Source organism: Pseudophryne corroboree, chromosome 1, assembly GCF_028390025.1.
Source record: "Pseudophryne corroboree isolate aPseCor3 chromosome 1, aPseCor3.hap2, whole genome shotgun sequence".
Taxonomy (NCBI): domain Eukaryota; kingdom Metazoa; phylum Chordata; class Amphibia; order Anura; family Myobatrachidae; genus Pseudophryne; species Pseudophryne corroboree.
In genome coordinates this window covers 1,005,848,797-1,005,869,654 of record NC_086444.1, presented here as the reverse complement: position 1 = coordinate 1,005,869,654, position 20,858 = coordinate 1,005,848,797, and the positions used below count along the sequence as shown (strand labels likewise).

At 40.7% G+C, this 20,858-nt stretch overlaps 1 protein-coding gene across 1 annotated transcript in view; it reads right to left on the bottom strand.

Annotated features, from left to right (window-relative positions):
• Positions 1-20,858, bottom strand: part of GALNTL6 (polypeptide N-acetylgalactosaminyltransferase like 6) — a 1,932,308-nt gene that overhangs the window by 251,159 nt on the left and 1,660,291 nt on the right. Inside the window, exon 7 of the mRNA XM_063920636.1 lies at positions 3,953-4,070. Within this exon, the coding sequence (XP_063776706.1) occupies positions 3,953-4,070 (118 nt within the window). The remainder of the gene's footprint in view (positions 1-3,952; positions 4,071-20,858) is intronic.

Genomic DNA, 20,858 nt, shown 5'->3' with positions numbered 1-20,858 from the left:
AATACTACAGTGCATATAAAATGTTCTTATACATGCTAGTAACATAAGTATAATACATAAAGCATTGTCAGCAGAAATGGTTTATTTTTAGACTGTATCAATAATCTGCTGACTGTGCAGTAAATGTTCTTTTACAAATTTAGCCAGAAAATAATACTGGGATCATTGGACATTAATTAGATAAATTCTGTGATATTGTGAGGACTCTTGAGTAGCACATTTGTCTTCACAGGACTTGTCAGTAAAACAAAACCTGCCCAGGTAATTTAGTACCTGATTCCTAATATTGTTCCCATGGTTTCATGACAAGCAAGAGATGACCAGATTCCAATTATATCCAGCTCAGTGACAGATTACAATGAAATTGGAAGAGAGGCAATTTAAGGTAGCCTAGTAGAAGTCAAGGATATAAGTGATGATTTATACACCTGAACCATTTAAAATTTAAGTGGCTGAATCTAGGAGAGCCAAGCATATCATGGGAAAAGGAACGTTAGTCTGCAGTACATCAGGAGGAAATAAATGGAACAGAATTGTTCATTTGTGTATATGCCAGTCTTTCCTAAACCTTCTCAAATATGATCCTGCTCAGGTCTCATCAAGATAAATAATCAAATATCAAACTGTCATGTGATGTGAGATAAACAGATCATTCTTAGAATTTGGTCTTTTTTGGCAATAATGGATTAAGATGGGAAAATAAAATAAATGTAAGTATGTGAAATATGTTTGGGGATTTGTGTTAACATAAATGGAGTAAGCACTGCTGTTGATTCAATGTATGGAGCATTGACTTTCTATCTATACTAATACATTTATAGAATGAAATGGCATCCAGGCTACTTTGCCGGTCTGTGTTTTGGAAGGGGGGGGGGGGGCTGGACTGCACACCCTAATTCTAAACATAATAAGAGATGCTACCATGCTGAGACTTGTAGTGCCACACAGAAAAGATAAAAATGCAGGTGCACACACTAAATACTAAGAACACTTGCAATCAGAACAATTATAATAAACTCTGCAATTTAAACTGTAGGAAAATTGAGGTTCTTACAGAAGCATCATTTTTTGCCAAAACATATGGTCCCACCTACCGTGGCCAGGTGACTTCATCAGGTTGGTCCCTAACATTAGTAAGGTTCAAGTCCAGAGCACGAGAACCCTCAGGCCAGCACAACCCAACTGCTCCAAGGCATCACACTAGTGAGAAGTAGCAGTTGAAAGGAGAGATATACTAAGCAGTGAAAAGAGTAGAGAAGTGAGCCAGTGGAGAAGTTGCCCATGGCAACCAATCAGCATTGAAGTCACATAAATAATTTGCATACTATAAAATTATACAGAGCAGCTGATTGGTTGCCATGGGCAACTTCTCCACCTGCTTACGTGTCCCCTCATTTCACTGCTTAGTACATCTCCCCATAAGTGTTAAAATGTGTTATATTAATAAGAAATAGCAGCTCAGTACTAACAGTGTTACATGCTGCAGGTGAGAAGTAGCAATAATTGTGTTAAAAAGTTTTACATTAGTGAAAATCAGTTGAAGTACTAAAAGTGTTAGATTAAGTATTACATTAATGATGCCCTGAAGCAATCTAGCAACACCAACCGACCCCATGCCCTAAGCCCATTCCTAATATTGACATATATAGAAATTTATCCGTTACTTACCATTCATAGTGCCAAATCCAATATGTAGTCTGCATATGCAAGGACATTATACTAATTAAAAACACCAAGAGTGATGATGCCCTTGGGCAGTTGGGTTGTGCTTGCCCGGGGAGGTCCTGTTCTCTGGACTAGAATTTAAGGAATATTAGGGACCTACCTAATGAGGTCACCTGGCCGTGGAAGGTGAGCCCATATTTTTTGGCCGGACATTATACTAAGAACCTCAATTTTACTCCATGTTAAATGGCAGAGTTTATTATAATTGTTCTAATTGCCAGTGTTCTTAGTGTTTAGGGTATGCATCTGCATTTTCATTTTTTTCTGTTTGAAAAATGTTACCAGGTAATAGATTTTTTTTTTGCTATTGGAGTTAAAAACTTATTTCTTTTTCCTATTTGTTTTTAAATTTAGTTTAAAGCTACAATCACATGAATAGTATGATGGGGTAGTGCAACACTTTCAGGGGGCCCTGCAGTGCAGGAATATTCTTCTGAGATGCCATGTCTTGCATTGGAGCAAGTGTAGGGGTAATGAGGAGCAAAGCATATACAGAGTGGAGATGTGCAGTCAAATGCTAAACAAGGATTTGTGAACCCTCTGGCATGAGCATTTACCTGGGGTTACCAGGATGTAGTGTGGCACACCCCCTTGTGATGACTTACCTCCGCTCAGGCCATACAAGTCTAGAGGAGGCCCCAGAGCATGTAGTGGACACATGTGGAGTGCAGTGCAAACAAAATGTTGAGTACCAAACTATCTTGTGATAAATAACACAATAACTTTATTAACACTTCTTCCTTGAGCACAATAAGCATGACTGGTACAAGAACAGCCTTGCTATATTCATCCTGTGCATTTCTTCAATAGATGTTAAATATACCACTATCCTTACTCCATCTACTGTACATGATACTTTTAACAGCAGCAAATCAATTTACTTTCACACCTTCAGTCAAAACACAGATACAGTATCACAGCAGTGACTACATAGCTCTCACCCTGATTCCCTCAATCCTGCTGCATACATGCGGATAACTACTACCCTTTCTATATGGGGACACTTTACAGGGACATTTTATCAGGGATTCTTTCAAAGCTGGGCTCTCTCACATGTGTCTTTGTCGGGAGGTTATATGACAGGGACCCTCGCTTATCCTGTCCCATGTCCTAGTGAAGATGTTTTACTCAAGCCTCTTGTGGGAATCCAAATCTTTATAGTGTCAGGTTCCCACAGGTTTTACAATGAGGGCCTTCATTCCGAGTTGTTCGCTCGTTGCCAAATTTCGCTATATTGCGATTAGTCGCTTACTGCGCATGATCAATGTTCGCAGAGCGCATGCGCTTAGTTATTTTACTCAAAAGTTAGGTATTTTACTCACGGCATTACAAGGATTTTTCTTTGTTCTGGTGATCGGAGTGTGATTGACAGGAAGTGGTTGTTTCTGGGCGGAAACTGGGCGTTTTATGGGTGTGTGTGAAAAAACGCTGCCGTTTCTGGGAAAAACGTGGGAGTGGCTGGAGAAACGGGGGAGTGCCTGGGCGAATGCTGGGTGTGTTTGTGACGTCAAACCAGGAATGAAACTGACTGAACTGATCGCAGTGGCAGAGTAAGTGTCGAGCTACTCAGAAACTGCTAAGAAATTTCTATTCGCAATTTTGCAAATCTTTCGTTCGCAATTCTGCTAAGCTAAGATACACTCCCAGAGGGCGGCGGCTTAGCGTGTGCAATGCTGCTAAAAGCAGCTAGCGAGCGAACAACTCGGAATGAGGGCCGATATGCCCTCCTGCCCAGCCACTCCTCTTATGGTGACATGACTAGTTTATGCTACTGGCCCATGCTTTTGTGAGACCTGTGTCTAACACTAACTGTAGCCCTCCCAGTATAACAATTAACTAATTCAACTCAGAGAGTACTCATAACAATTAGCACACAATTGGCAGAATGCATCAATTATCAAATTTTCAATGCCATGCATTCCGCCACTCATCGCATGCTTATCAGTGTTTACTAATGCTTTATGCATGAATAAAATCACAAAGGACAACTCTTGCAGTAAGTGCTGTCCTTTGCAATGATAGAACTTCCAGGTTTGGGATCAAGAGTCCTAACGGTGCATGTGTCGCTCAAGGGGGTGCTTGGAGGGATTTATTTGGATCCCTCTCAGAGGTGCAGTGAGACAGATGCCCATAGGCTTTTATTGGGCAACACCATCTAAAGATATAACAAACAATTCAACTTATTGGCAAGTGGTTAAGAACTTCCAGATGTTGTTTTTGTTCTTACCTTAAAAGATATTTCATACTGCTCTCCTCCCCAGATTTCTAAGCCAGGATCATAGCCTCCCAACTCCCAAAACCACTTCCGGTCAACAGCAAACAATCCACCAGCCATAACAGGAGACCTAAAGAAAAAAAAAAGTTTCTGTCAAATGTGATAGAGTAAATCCACTCTAACTTCAAAAAATGTTGCTCAATAATGCCAAGCGTTAAGGTATGTACAGTACTGTAAATTTAGTGCATTGTTTATATCCCGTTTTGCTTACACTCATATGTGGACATTATCGCACCTCCAATGATGTCAAAACTTTAAATGAAACAACACACTTGGTGAAAATATACAGCGGGTAAAATAAGTTTTGAACACATCAACATTTTTCTCAGTAAATATATTTGTAATGGGGCTATTGTAATGAAATTTTCACCAAATGTCAGCAATAACCCATGCAATCCACACATGCAAAGAAATCAAACCATAGATGTCCATAAATTAAGTTATGTGTAATAATGTGAAATAACACAGGGAAAAAGTACTGAACACGTTTACTGAAATCTATTTAATACTTCGTACAAAAGCCTTTGTTGGTAATGACAGCTTCAAGATGCCTCCGGTAAGGAGAAACTAGTCGCATGCATTGCTCAGGTGTGATTTTGGCCAATTCTACCATGCAAACATTCTTCAAATCTTGAAGGTTTCGTGGGCCTCTTCTATGAAATCTGATCTTCAGTTCTTTCCATAGATTTTCAATTGGATTCAAGTCACGTGATTGTCTGGGCCATTCTAGCAGCTTTATTTTCTTTTTCTGAAACAAAATGAGAGTCTCCTTGGCTGTGTGTTTGGGATCATTGTCTTGCTGAAATATCCACCCTCTTTTCAGCTTCAGCATCCTGGTATATGGCAGTAGATTTTTATCAAGAATGCCTTTCCATTCATCTTTCCTTCAATTATATGAAGTATACCAGTATTGTATGCTGAAAAATAGCCCCACACGATGATGTTCCCACCTCCAAACTTCACTGGTGGTATAGTGTTATGGGGGTGATATGCAGTGCCATTTTTCCTCCAAGCAAGTATTATGGCATCCATAGAGTTACATTTTGGTCTCATCTGACCAGACTGTATTCTCCCAGTATTTCACAAACTTGTCCAAATATTGTGCAGGAAACTTTAAAGGAGCTTTAACATGCTTTTTCTTCAGCAATGGAGTCTTGCGTAGTGAGCGTGTATACTGGCCATGGCGGTTGAGTGTATTACTTATTTTTTTATTTTAAACAATTGTACCTGCTAATTCCAGGTCTTTCTGAAGCTCTCTGCAAGTGGTCCTTGGCTCTTGGGCAACTATTCTGATAATTCTTTTCTTTTCAGTCTTCTATGAGAAATCTTGTGAGGAGCACCTGGTCATGGCTGGTATATGGTGACATTATGTTCTTTCTACTTCAGGATTATGGCCCCAACAGTGCTCGCTGGAAGTTTAGAAATCCTTCTGTAACCAATGCCATCAGTATGTTTTGCAACAATAGGGTCGCAAAGGTCTTGAGAGAGCTCTTTGCTGTTACTCATCATGAGATGTTTCTTGTGTTAGACACCTTTTTATAGGCCATCAGTTGGGACTGAACCAGCTTGTATTAATCTGCACTGGCAGGATTGCTTTCTAATTACTGATAGATTTCAGCTGGTGTCTTGGCTTTCCATGCCTTTTTGTACCTCCCTTTCTTCATGTGTTCAATACTTTTTCCCTATGTCATTTCACATTAGTAACATAACTTAATTTATGGACATCTATGGTTTGATTTACGTGCATGTGTGGATTTCATGGGTTGTTGCTGGCATTTGGTGACAATTTCATAACAATAGCCCCATTACAAATATATTTACTAAGAAAAATGTTGATGTGTTCAATACTTATTTTACCTGCTGTATATGCGCCACTGTGCCCCATCTGAAGGCCAATGTTAATCATACTCTTAGCACCTGCATGATGCTGATAATGGTGTACATTTGATTAGGGGTCACAAGAATGTCAGCACATACTAATTACCATGTTTGTACATTGTTTGTTTTTTTGGGGGGAGGGGTTGTGACCACACCTCCGATATTTGGCCACACTCCCAGTACCTGGGCTCGGGGAATGTGTCAAATGCCCTATATTTGTGGTATCCATTATTCCCAAAGATTTCACACCCACCCCCTGACACAAGGCCACTTATATAAGCCATAATGAAGGGATTATTACATGGGCACTGTAACTTCCTATACCTACATACTTGTGCAATTATGCTTCTTTATTATTTTTTAAATGGGTATCTTTTATCAATAACGCTAGACGAGTTAACACTATTCTATTTTTAAAAAAGTCAAACTTTTAATTTTTTCCTTCCTGTCATCTGGAACAGGAAATAACTATTTTTTTACATGAGTATAACAGCCATAACTATTCCTTGTTTTGTTATTAGCATGGGGAGCTTCTTTCTACCAGACCACTGACAGGTACCCGAGTACAGACTTTCCTACCATATATGAGGGAAGGAATTACCTAATGAAAAATTACAGCGATGACCAGCCAGTGCAGAAAAAAAGTCCCTGCCCCTCACAGAGACCTGATTCTCTGTGATACAAAGATTATCCCCCCAATTACACATGAACGTATCAAAGGCTCAACTGTCAAACCCAAAATTCTCTGCAGTGACATGCACGCCATTAGACAGAACCACTCTAATGTCAATTGTAAAGTGTAACGGAATTTGCTGCGCTGTATAAGAAACTATTAATAAACAAATACATTACTTATGCCAAGAACTGAAATCCTCAGTGCAATAGACAAAAGCAATATACCTGACCAACCAAAAATGCAATTTTTAAGTTTCAATACCAATCTAATTTTAGGCAGTTAAACTATAGCATCTTAAAATATACTAAAAGGCATCTAACCATTTGTCATATCTGTAGTTTATTAATTGTGTGTGTATTCTGTATGGTACATAGAGTATGTGTGAGATTTTCTGCAGGAAATAACTTGTTTTAGAGTTATGACACATATATCATGTTTTGTAGTGTTAAAAATGTTCAGATACTTTTTAAAATTTTTAACTGACTTATCTGTTTTGCTGGTAAGCGTTGTTGTGTTTGAAGGGGGTGTGGATCATTGGGTCGACCCTAACAAGGTTGACAGTGTCTACGATGCACTAGATCAACACAGGAAAGGACAATAAGTCGACATGAAAAAGGTTGACACAGAAAAAGGTCAACATTAGTTTTTTAAACTTTTTTTGGTGTAGTTTGCTCTGACATGGGATCCCGGTCGCCATGCTTTTGTCAAGGTTACTATTCCCAATCGTAATCCACGTGGATGGTAAAGTATGAAAAAGTAAGAATTTATAAAAATTAGTAAAAAACTCATGTCACCTTTACCTGTGTCAATCATTGCCATGTTGATCATTTATCTCCACTTACACTGCCACCCGTCCTCTTCGCTCGGCTAGTGCACGTTGACTCTCCTGCCTACTGATTACTTCCTCCCACTCCTACCTCCAAGATTTTTCACGTGCTGCTCCAATTCTCTGGAATTCCCTACCTCTCCCCCTCAGACTCTCCACCTCTCTACAAAACTTCAAACGCGCTCTCAAGACCCACTTCTTCACCAAACCCAGCCAAATCTCATCCTAACCCTCTGTTTCACGCTCTCTATGTACCACGTCTATGTCACCCCTGTCTGTCTACCCCTCACCATTAGAATGTAAGCTCTCACGAGCAGGGCCCTCTTCCCTCATGTGCTTATCCTTTCTCTTACTTTAATAATCTTCAACTGCAACAAATCCAGCAGTCTTCTGCCACCTGATACTTATTCCAGTGTCATCTGCTGATGTAGCTATGTTTATTTACCCTGTACTTGTCCTATACTGTCATCAACTGTAAGTTGCTGTTTTCCTGTTTTGATTATTTGTTTAAGTACTCTGTAATTGGGCACTGCGGAACCCTTGTGGCGCCATATAAATAAAGGATAATAATAATTTCTCAATGTCGACCTTTTAACCATGTTGACCTAATGCATATCAACTAATAGTGGTCGACCTATTGACTGTCGACCTTACCGTTTGAGGGGCTGGCTGGTTGTCCAATACACATAAATAAACTGAACATAAATACTATTAGTGTGGCTCAGATTTGACTCAGATTTTCCTGCCAAAATCCAATCTCAAAATGAGGCAAAATGTCTTCTTTTCCCAGCAAAATTTAATCTTTGTCCATAGAAGATGATGTTTTCCTACCAAAAAATAATCTTCCATGAACAGAGATGACATTTTGGCAGGAAGAGATTACTTTTTTTGAGATCAAATTTTGGTGGGAAAGTCCAAATCAAATATGTGCCGCACATTTCTAGTACTAGTGCAGTTGTGTGAATCTGGACTTCTAAAATGTACAGCAGATCTATAATGACATTCATTTTACATTAATTTCAGTCCTCAACCTAAATCTGTGATTGTCACACTAAATAAAAATTTTCAATACCTCTGACCAGGTCCCAATGAAAATGATATAAATAGATATTATTTGTAGAAGTTTAGATATATATATATTAACACATATTAAACTATATAGTGTATAATATAAATTCTATGTCTGCTTTCAACCACTTTATGTATGGAATGTAGTCACCTCTTTAAATTATACTTCTCCTGGAATGTCTGAGGGAGTTCAGGATTTTGGTGGCCTCTCCCAAATCCATCCACAGCGGGTGGGATGATGTGATTCCCATTGAATCACATCATTGTGACACTGACTCACACCATACAATCACAATCACATGATTGTGACACCACACCCTTGCCACACATTGGCACTTTCCAGGACCCTCTTGTAGGGAGCCAATTAAAAGTTGGCAAATATGCACTAATTACTGTATAGAAAACATATATACTGTACTTATGGGAATATTTATTAACATTATCCCTCCAAAATACCTATTTTTCGGAGGTACCCACAAATATTAAGTATCTCTGGGATGTAAGTGGACTGTACTGCTTTGTACTGTAAGTGGACAAAAGCCAGCCCTGCCCTTACTAATCAATGTATTCTAACAGGCACGGTAAGATTCCCCCTTACAGCCTGGCAAAAGTAATTGTGGCAGTCCCTTATTTATCTGTGGTGGTGTATATATGTAAATACAGCTGACCAGAGAAATTATTGATCTCTCTGTAAACTGCACAAAAGCTCACAATGGGGTTTCATGCCATCATTACAGAAATGAATGAACCCTTCATTGGTCACCACTCACCAGAGTTATCAATGTAAGCTGCAGGTGTAAAACACACAATGTGCAAAGTATGAATAAAACCATATGTGGCTCTACCTTGACAGGCAAATAGTTTTACATGCTTGTTAGACTATGGGAACCATGTGGTGTATCCAGACATTTATTTAAGCTATGCTTAATCACATAGTTGGTGTGTGATTGATGTGCTTCTGTCCAGCTCTGTGTCAGTGTCAGGCAGTCATTTTGTCTTTAGGTAATTATATACACACAGTGTCACTGAGTAATGGGATAGGAGTCAGGATTCTGAGGAGTCAAATTCATCTGTTACAATAGCAACAATTATTAGGGCCATCCATATTAACAGGGACTGCTTGGCAAAGGAGTAAGCACAGGGACCACAAAACGGCTGTTGCTACAACCTAAATGCCAGGATATCTAATGGGAGACCTTGTGGCTTATTAAATGGCAGCTTTTTTGGACACAGAATTTAAAACATCAATAATACAATCTGCAAAACACACGCCTGGGTTTGCATTTAATAGTATTGCTAATTCAACCCCCACCCCATCCCAGCCATATGAACTATTATTAAGATAAATTTCATATTCACTGCCCCAACTTCAAATTACTGTATGCAAATATATTTAAGCTGATCAAACTCTCCCCTCCAAAACACATAAATAAATAAATAAATAATAATTAAATAATAAATTGTCAATTAAATATATGCTACACTGTAGCATTAACTAGTAAGTGAGCTTCTCTCTATGGGGGTAATTCAAACTTGATCGTAGCATCAACTTTGTTAGCAGTTGGGCAAAACCATGTGAACTGCAGTGGGGGCAGATATAACATGTGCAGAGAGAGATATATTTGGGTGGGGTGTGTTCAAACTGGCTGCTTTATGTTTACACTGCAATTTAGATTTCAGTTTGAACATACCCCACCCAAATCTAACTCTTTCTGCACATGTTATATCTGCCCCCCCTGCAGTGCACATGGATTTGCCCAACTGCTAACAAATTTGCTGCTGCAATCAACTCAGAATTAGGCCCCATATGCAGTATGAGATGATACATAGGAAGACTTGAAATGTGCTATTCGGGTCTTTAGAAATCCAAACCCACCTGAATTTTGTGGATTCAAACTGAGACCCAATTAAGATTTCCTAAGGCGATCTGAACCGAACCAATTCTAAGTTTGGATCTTCCGTGGTCCAGAATTTGGATTTCAAATATGGGTTTTGGATTGCAAAAATTACATTTATTAGCAGTTTATAATAGAGATGAGCGGGTTTGGTTCTCTGAGAACCGAACCCCCACCCGTACTTCACTACCTGAGCCCGGATCCGAGCCCGGCTCAGGTTTTCCTGCCTGACTCAGAAACCAGAACGAGGCAAAACGTCATCATCCCGCTGTCGTATTCTCGCTGGTTTTGGATTCCATATAAGGAGCCACATGTCGCCGCCATTTTCACTCCGGCATTGGAGAGTGTAGCGAGAGGACGCGTCTCCGTCCTCAGTGTCTGTGCGGGAGGGAAAGTGGGGTGGTGATTGCAGTGCTGTCTTGTGCTGCTCAGTCCAGTGTAGTGTCTTATGCTGCATCAGTCCAGTCACAGTGGTGGTGTCCTCTACTGCCATATGTCCAGTGTAGCTGTATAAGTATAGTGCAGTGGTGCTGTGTTGCCCTGCATCAGTACAGTGGTAATGTTTTGTGCTGCATCAGTCCAGTTACAGTGGTGGTTTCCTCTGCTGCCATATGTCCAGTGCTGCTGTACACATCCAGTCCAGTGGTGCTGTGATGTGCTGCATCAGTCCAGTGGTGGTGTATTGTGCTGCATCAGTCCACTCACAGTGGTGGTGTCATCTGCTGCCATATGTCCAGTGCTGCTGTATAAGTCAAGTCCATTGCAGTGGTGCTGTGTTGTCCTGCATCAGTCCAGTGGTGGTGTCCCTGTGCTGCTGTATAAGTCCAGTGGTACTGCAGTCTATGTCCATTGATACTGCCGTATATGTCCAGTAATACTGCCATATAAGTTCAGTGGTACTGGCATATAAATCCAGTCCAGTGATACTGTTGTATAGGTCCAGTGATACTGCCATATATGTCCAGTGGTACTGCCGTATAAATCCAGTAAAACTGCTGAATATGTCCAGTGGTACTGCCATATAATTCCAGTGATACTGCTGTATATGTCCAGTGATACTGCTGTATAATTCCAGGGATACGGCGTATAAGTTCAGTGATACTGCCATATAAATCCAGTCCAGTGGTACTGCCGTATAAGTCCAGTGGTACTGCCGTATATTTCCAATGGTACTGGCGTATAATTCCAGTGATACTGCCATATATTTCTAGTGGTACTGCCGTATAAATCCAGTGATACTGCCATATATGTCCAGTGGTACTGCCATATAATTCCAGTGATACTGCTGTATATATCCAGTGGTACTGCCATATAAATCCAGTGGTACTGCCATATATGTCCAGTGGTACTGCCATATATGTCCAGTGGTACTGCTGTATAAATGTAGTCCAGTGATACTGCCGTATATGTCCAGTGGTACTGCCATATACTTCCAGTGATACTGACGTATATGTCCAGTGGTACTGCTGTATAAATCCAGTGGCACTGACGTATAAATCCAGTCCAGTGATACTGCCATATAAGTCCAGTGATACTGCCGTATATGTCCAGTGGTACTACCATATAAATCCAGTCCAGTAGTACTGCCGTATAATTCCAGTCATACTGCCGTATAATTCCAGGGGTACTGGTGTATAAGTCCACTGATACTGCCGTATAAGTCCAGTGATACTATCCTGTGCTGTTTATTATTTACTAGATTTAAAGGGGTTATTAATATTTAATCAAAATCATTTTTACAGAGTTTGCCCTTGTGGTGTAGGGGTACACTCTCCTGTGCCGCATATTGTTTTATATAACTCCAGAAAAATAATGGAGAAAAAAAATTTGGGGGATAAAATAGGGAAAGATCAAGAACCACTTCCTCCTGCTGCTGAATCTGCTGACACTAGTCATGACATAGATGATGAAATCCCATGAACGTCGTCTGCCAAGGCCGATGCCCAATGTGATAACAGAGGGCATGTAAAGTCCAAAAATCCAAAGTTCAGTAAAAAGACCCAAAAAAATAAATGTAAATGGTCTGAGGAGAAACGTAAAATTGCCAATATGCCATTTACGACACGGAGTGGCAAGGAACGGCTAAGGCCCTGGGCTATGTTCATGACAAGTGGTTCAGCTTCACATGACAATGGAAGCACTCATCCTCCCTCTAGAAAAATGATAAGAGTTAAGCTGGCAAACGCACAGAAAAAGAACTGTGCATTCTAAGATGGTATCACAAATCCCCAAGGAGAGTCCAAGTGTGCCGGCGGTTGCGATGCCTGACCTTCCCAACACTGGATGGGAAGAGGTGGCTCCTTTCACCATTTGCACATCCTCTGCAAGTGCTGAAAGTAGCACCCACAGTTCAGTTTCTGATATTCAAATTGAAGATGTCACTGTTGAAGTACACCAGGATGAGGATATGCGTGTTTCTGGCGCTGAGGAGGAAGTTGATGATGAGGATTCTGATGGTGATGTGGTTTGTTTAAATCAGGCATCGGGGGAGATAGTTGTTGTCTGTGGGATAAATAAACCCATTGTGATGACTGGGAAAAATAACAAAAAAGCCACCTCTTCGGTGTGGAATTATTTCTCCACAAATCCAGACAACAGGTGTCAAGCCATGTGTTGCCTTTGTCAATCTGTAATAAGTAGGGGTATGGATGTTAACCATCTAGTAACATCCTCCCTTATACGTCACCTGCTGTGCATTCATCAGAAGTCATTGTCAAGTTCAGAAACTTTGGGTAAGAGCATAAGCAGTCCACTGACACCTAAATCCCTTCTTCCTCTTGTACCCAAGCTCCTGCAAGCCACACCACCAACTCCCTCAACGTCAACTTCTTCCTCAGTAAGGAAAGTCAGTAGTCCTGTAGGCCATGTCACTGGCAAGACTGAGTAGTCCTCTCCAAACTGGGATTCCTCCGGAGGATCCTTGAGTGGTACGTAAACTGCTGCCGCTGCTGTTGTTGCTGCTGGGAGTCGATCGTCATTCCAGAGGGGAAGTCAGAAGACCATTTGTTCTACTTCAACTAAGCAATTGACTGTCCAACAGTCCTTTGCGAGGACGATGAAATATAACAATATAATAATATAATATAACTGAGGCCTTGACAGCTATGTTGGTGTTAGATGTGCATCTGGTATCCGTCAGTACTGCAGTGGGATTTAGACAATTGATGGAGGTATTTTTTCCCCTAGACCAAATCCCATCTACATACCAGTTCACTAGGAAAGCGATTCCCTGACTGTAGAGGGACATTAAGAAAAGTGTCATCAGTGTCCTGAAAAATGCGGTTGTACCCAGTGTCCACTTAACCACGGACATGTGGACAAGTGGAGCAGGGCAAAATAAGGACTACACAACTGTGACAGCCTACTAGGTAGATAAATTGCCTACCACAGCGACAACAGCAGTGGCACCAGTAGCAGCATCTCGCAAATGCCAACTCGTTCCTAATCAGGCTACACTATGTATCACCACTTTCCGTAAGAGGCACACCGCTTACAACCTCTTACGAAAACTGAGGGACATCATCGCACAATGGCTTACCCCAATTAGACTCTCCTGGGGATTTGTGATATCAGACAACTCCACCAATATTGTGCGTGCATTACATCTGGGCAAATTCCAGCATGTCCCTTGTTTTACACATACAATTAATTTGGTGGTGCAGAATTCTTTGAAAAATGACAGGGGCATGCAGGAGATGCTGTCGGTGGCCCCAAAAATTGTGGGCCACTTTAGACATTCAGCCACTGCATGCTGAAGACTGGACTGCCGGCAAACACACCTGAATCTGCCTTCCATCACCTGATGCAAGAGGTGGTAACGAGGTGGAATTCAACACTCTATATGCTTCAGAGAACGGAGGAGTAGCAAAAGGCCATTCAATCCTATACATCCACCTATGATATAGGCAAATTGCACCTTACTCAAGTGCAGTGGAGAATGATTTCCGTCTTGTGAAAGGTTCTCCAACCCTTCGAACTTGCCACATGTGAAGTCAGTTCAGACACTGCTAGCTTGTGTCAGGTCATTCCCCTCATCAGGCTTTTGCGGAAGCAGCTAGAGAAATTGAAGAAGGAGCTAAGATGGAGCAATTCCGCTAAGTATGTGGGACTTGTGGATGGAGCCCTTCATTCACTTTGCCAGGATTCAAGGGTGGTCAATCTGTTGAAATCAGAGCACTACATTTTGGCCACCGTGCTTGATACAAGGTTTAAATCCTATGTTGTATCTCTCTTTCCAGCAGACACAAGTCTGCAGAGGTTTAATGACCTGCTGGTGAGAAAATTGTCAACTCAAGCGGAATGTGACCCGTCAACAGCTTCTCCTTAATTTTCTCCCACAACTGGGGCTACGATTAAAAGGATAAGATCTCCTAGACCATCCACTGGTGGTGATGCAGGGCAGTCAGGAGTGCGTGCTGACATCTGTTCTGGACTGAAGGACCTGCCAATGATTACTGATATGTCTACTGTCACTGCATATGATTCTGTCACCATTGAAAGAATGGTGGGCGATTATATGAGTGACAGCATCCAAGTAGGCATGTCAGACAGTCTGTATGTATACTGGCAGGAAAATGAGGAAATTTGGATGCCCTTGTACAAACTGGCTTTATTTTAACTTAGTTGCCCCCCTCCAGTGTGTCATCGAAAGAGTGTTTAGTGCAGCCGGTAACCTTGTCAGCGATCGGTGTAGGAGGTTACTTCCACAAAATGTGGAGAAGATGATGTTCATCAAAAGGAATTATAAATTCCTCCAGGAAGACCTTGACCAGAAATTGCCTCCAGAAAGTACACAGGGACCTGTGATGGTGGATTCCAGTGGGGACAAATGAATACTCTGTGAGGAGGAGGATGTACACACTGAAAGGGGTGAGGAATCGGAGGATGAGGTCTACATCTTGCCTCTGTGGAGCCAGTTTGTGCAAGGAGAGATTGATTGCTTCTTTTTTGGTGGATGCCCAAACAAATCACTCATTTCAGCCACAGTCGTGTGGCAGACTCTGTCGCTGAAATGATTGGTTTGTTAAAGTGTGCATGTCCTGGTTATACAACATAAGGGTGGGTGGGAGGGCCCAAGAACTATTCCATCTTGCACCTCTTTTTCTTCTTTGCATCATGTGCTGTTTGGGGTCTAGTTTTTTAAAGTGCCATCCTGTCTGACACTGCTGTACAAGTCCAGGGCTACTGCCATATATGTCCAGTCCAGTGTTGATGTCTTGTGCTGCATCAGTCCAGTGGTGGTGTCTTGTGCTGCCATAAGTCCAATAGTGGTGTCATGTGCTGTATATTATTTACTCCAAATAAAAGGGTTATATACATTAATTATATTATTATCCAAATAATTTTTACAGGGTTTGCCCTGTGTGGTGTAGGGGTACGTTCGCCTGTGCTGCATATTATTATAATAGCTCCAAATAAAAGGGTTATTATTATCCAAATTAATTTTACAGGCTTTGCTGTGTGTGTGTGGTTTAGGCCTACGCTCTCCTGTGCCACCAATATTGTGTGTGTATTATATATGGGCAAATTCCAGAACGTCCCATGTTGTTTGTGACGTACAATTGTGTCGCTTAGCTTAGTCATACAGCTACCTCATTGCACCTCTTTTTCTTCTTTGCATGATGTGCTGTTTGGGGCCTAGTTTTTTTAAGTGCCATCCTGTCTGCAACTGCAGTGCCACTCCTAGATGGGCCAGGTGTTTGTGCCGCAAACTTGTGTTACTTAGCTTAGTCATACAGCTACCTCATTGCACCTCTTTTTCTTCTTTGCATGATGTGCTGAGTGTGGACTAGTTTTTTTAAGTGCCATCCTGTCTGCCACTGCAGTGCCACTCCTAGATGGGCCAGGTGTTTGTGCTGCACACTTGTGTCACTTAGCTTAGCCATCCTGCTACCTCATTGCACCTCTTTTTCTTCTTTGCATCATGAGCTGTTTTAGGCCTATTTTTTAAATCTGCCATCCTGTCTGACACTGCAGTGCCACTCCTAGATGGGTCAGGTGTTTGTGCCGCACACTTGTGTCGCTTAGCTTAGTCATACAGCCACCTCAATGCAATCTTTTAGCCTAAAAACAATATTGTGAGGTGTGAAGTGTTCAGAATAGACTGGAAATGAGTGGAAATGAATGTCATTGAGGTTAATAATACCGTAGGATGAAAATTACTCCGAAATTATGTGATTTTAGCTGTTTTTATGTTTTTTCAAAAATCATCCAGATCCAAAACCAAAACACTAAAGCAGTGGTTTTCAACTAATGTGACACAGCACACTAGTGTGCCACAGGTGGTTGCCGGATGTGCAGCCACCCAAGAGATGCCTGTTGCCCGCTGCCACTAGCATGACTGTCAGGCTCGGGCAATGCAGTGCTCTTCCGTGGCCCGGACGGTGACCAACAATGCGGCGCCGCGTGACTCATAGGTCATAGGGCATGCATGCACGTCTTCTTCCTGCCCAGGTGCCCAGTACTGCAGTGTTCACTGTCATGCTGATCCATGCTGCCTTACAGTGCTCCTCATTGCTCCCACCACTGAGTAGAAAATATTTTACTCACACAGGTTGGGATCAGTTATCTTATTATATATTTGATCGCTGTGGGCTGAAGTACCATGGGGGCAGTGTGTGGTATAATTACTGTGTGTGTATGTGTGGGTGGTGGTGGCGGCAGGATGTGTTGAATTACTATCGGGGCTGTTTGTGGTGGAATTACTGTGGCAGGGTAGTGTGTGGGGGACAATGTGTGGCATTACTGTTTGGGCCAATGTGTGTAATAACTGTCGGGGGCCAATGTGTTTAATTACTGTGGGGGCCAATATGTGTGTTTTTCCCCTGGGGGTCAACTTATGTTTCTTTTAATACTCCATGGGGGCCAATGTGTTGTTTGTTTTTATTCCTTGTGGCACTAATGGTGTGCCTTGGCAATTTTAAAATCCTATTTGGTGTGCTGCAAATTGAAGAAGGCTGAAAATCACTGCACTTAAGGGTGGTTTTGGCAAAACCAATCCAGATCCAAAACACAAGCATGGAACCAGACCCAAAACCAAAACACAAAACACAAAAAGTGCCCGCCACATATATCTAGTTTATATCCATCTTCGAGAAATCCAAAACCCAAAATAAGGATTTTAAACCAAAATTCTGAATTCAAAACACAAAAAGGTGAATCCGCATCCAAAACCAAAACATTGGCTTCAGCACACATCTCTAACGAAAACCACAGAAATAAGATGGGTTATAAATATGAGGATGTTTTAGATATCAGTATATATCACTAAAGCTTCAAATGTAAATGGTAAATTCAATAATTAATTTAAATGGTAAATTCAATGACTAAACCTTAGTGAATGGCAATTAATTTCCTAACATTTGTTTTATATTTTATTAAAAATAAATAAAATAATAATAAAGACACATGACACTGAAAATGTAGCATACCTGGAGGTTTCTTTAGTCATTTGAAATCTTGTATGGCTTCAGAATTTGGATTCTGAACTAATTGGACATCTCCTTTTTGAATTGTATGTTATGTGACGACATATATGATCCATGTGTAGTGAGTCTGACATGTCTTTTGCACTATACTTGCCCTGTAGGTAGCATTGTCTTTTAGTAGCTTGCAATTTATTATGTATTAAGTCACTTTTTTTATCTAGCGTGTAAGCAATACATTTATTGCCACACCAGTTTTGGGACAACTAAGCAGATGATCAATAAAAAAAAAAAAATACACTGTACAAAAAAAAGATAAATAATTTCTTCTTGTGATATGACTTCTAGTCAATTGATCCCCAGCACAGAGGACGAACATGATTTCAGCGGTTTGTCTGCTCTCACGCCAACTGTACTAGCTCAACTTTAAATGAGACTGCTGGAGACACGTACAATCATATTTTGATTATGCTGTGATCTTGGTGACATTCACTGTCAACTTTGCAGTAGTGCTCGGAATAAAACTGACGAAGAACAGTGCACAGCTGACAATCAAGAGTAACATCTTTGGCAGTCGTACAGAACAACAAATGTCTTCAAGCTATCTCTGTGTCTTATTTTCCCTTTTCAGCATGCTCCAAATTTAATGTAAAAATGCCTCCATCGATCTAAAAAGCTGGACAAATGGAAACATTAATGCACTATTTCTCCAATTACATGCAATATCTAGTTCAAGCAAAATAATAAAGTCACATCCTATTGTCTGTGAGACTAATTTACTACAAGAACATTTTGATGTATGTTATTATAACAGTGAGAAGCATAATTGTAATTATATGATTGCTATACTGTTCAACAAGATGGATGGAGCCCTGTTTGGGTTTTAACTCACCACAAATGCACCACCACCACCACCACCTCCGCCTTGCATGTACAGGAGAGCAGGATCTCTGAAAGGATTGGAGATACATCAATGTCTGCCCCATCCCAGTTTTGTTATGGTGCTGGTGCCTCAATAACCAAAATTAGATATACATAGAACATTGTATTGTGCCAGGCAATGCAGCTTCGTTACATTTGCATTTGAGGGTAACTTGCACATTTTGGCTCCCTTTGGGATTTTGTTCCCACATTGTCACCATATCAGTCATGTCAAGTTCTGCACTCAGTATTTCACAAACATTTTTTATATAAGTACAACTAGCTTGGTGTTTATCATCAATGATCACGACAAACATCCTTCAAACTTGTAAAATGTTTAGTTTCTTGAACTTTAATGTAGAGACAATTACAGTACCTATATCAAAAACATTAGCTGCTGAACACCAGTTGTGTCATCTAGTGCACTGCCTATGTGATGTTCTCTACAAAAAGGCACTACTGAAGATGCACAATTTACACAGCCCTCTTCATCCATAACAATGTATTTTCCATATTCCTCTTGTATAGATGACGGCAGCGATGATGATGATGATGATCATCATCATCCTCATCATCATATAACTGCCTAATAAAGCTGATGATGGTGATGAGTCTGACACGGTCATATTTGAATCAGCAGGTGATATTGCAGCTGAAGGTATGGACGTGGAATTAACCGTTCTTAAGGCCTAATTCAGCATGGATCGCTATTCTGAGAAATCGCCAATCAAGTGATTATCGAATGACTGCACATGCGTAGCGTTCACATTGCGCACGCATGAGGGGTAATAGCAACAGAAAATGCATACAGATCATAATCGCATTTGTTCAGATGGCAAAAACTCTTTGATGTTCCAGGAATTGCGTATGCATCTGCGAGTAGATAGCGATCTACGATACATCTACAAATTTGCATGGGGCATTTTTTCTTCCTGTTGGGGTGGCGCCTTTCTATTCACAGGCAGCTGCAATTTCTCAGACTAGCAGTCTATGCTGAATTAGGCCCTTAGTGTAGGGTCTATAAGTGGCAGCATTGAAGAATTAGCATGCCGGCATTGAGATCAATAGGATAACCCTGGGTGAATCTATTAGCAGCAGTAATATCCCCCTAAAAATTATACAGTATATGCAGTTGGCTGTGGCTTATACATTTTGAAAGTACCAGATTGATACTGTATGGAATACTAGGCGTGCACACTTGTCTTTTATTTGTAAAGTCATCATTAATGATCTTGACATTTTAACCATTTTAACTGTTGTTGACATTGTGAATGTTAACAGTCTGATCGGCAATATTCTTACTGCATATCTATGGGAATCCCTCCAAAATTGTCTATGGGGACCCCAATGGTTGCTAATTATACGCTTGCCTTTAGATTTAGAAATCCTTCAGAGGTGTATCACCACAGAAAGTTTTTCACCCAGAATTCTGCTTCAGCACTAATCTGCAATCCTGAATTGTATCCAGATGCTCCGCCGTTCCTCACATTTAGCTTCAGCTGAGGAGACAGCAGATGATCTGAAGAGAATAACATCAGACTGATTTACTCTCCAGTGGTTAGATTGTGCTACGCATTATGTTCCAAAATGAATTAAAATAATTCACATGTAAAGTTAATCCACTTTTTAATTCTTGTCTACACCCGTCTTGTCTTCTACAATTACGTTATGGAAAGTCAATGAAATCTGCTTACATGGGAGATTAGACAGAAGCATTTTGCATTTTAATTGTTTTCAAACATTTTGTGTAACCTAACATACATTTCATTAAATATATTAGAAATGAGGTATTTTAATTTGAGGTTATTGACATAACAATATTAAAGTATAATTGGTTTGTATTAGTGAGCCCATTGAGGAGGCTGTGATAGTACAATCCCATTATCCAATCAGAACACAACTTTCTTAAAGGAGTAATACAGATAAAATTTTCTCATATGATCCTAAGTTACAATCAACACAAGAACCATATTAACACTTCTAGATTTTTTAGGGTTCCCAAGTTGACAGGGCATTCATTTGGAATCTTCATGAACCATTAAATCGCAGAATGTAATTATTTCTTGCATTTTATTAGTTCAATCAACAGGGCGATCAATCAACAGGGCTGTAACTAGGGGTGTTCAAGCCGTGTCATCACCCCGGCTTAGCACACTGCTGCACTGTGCAG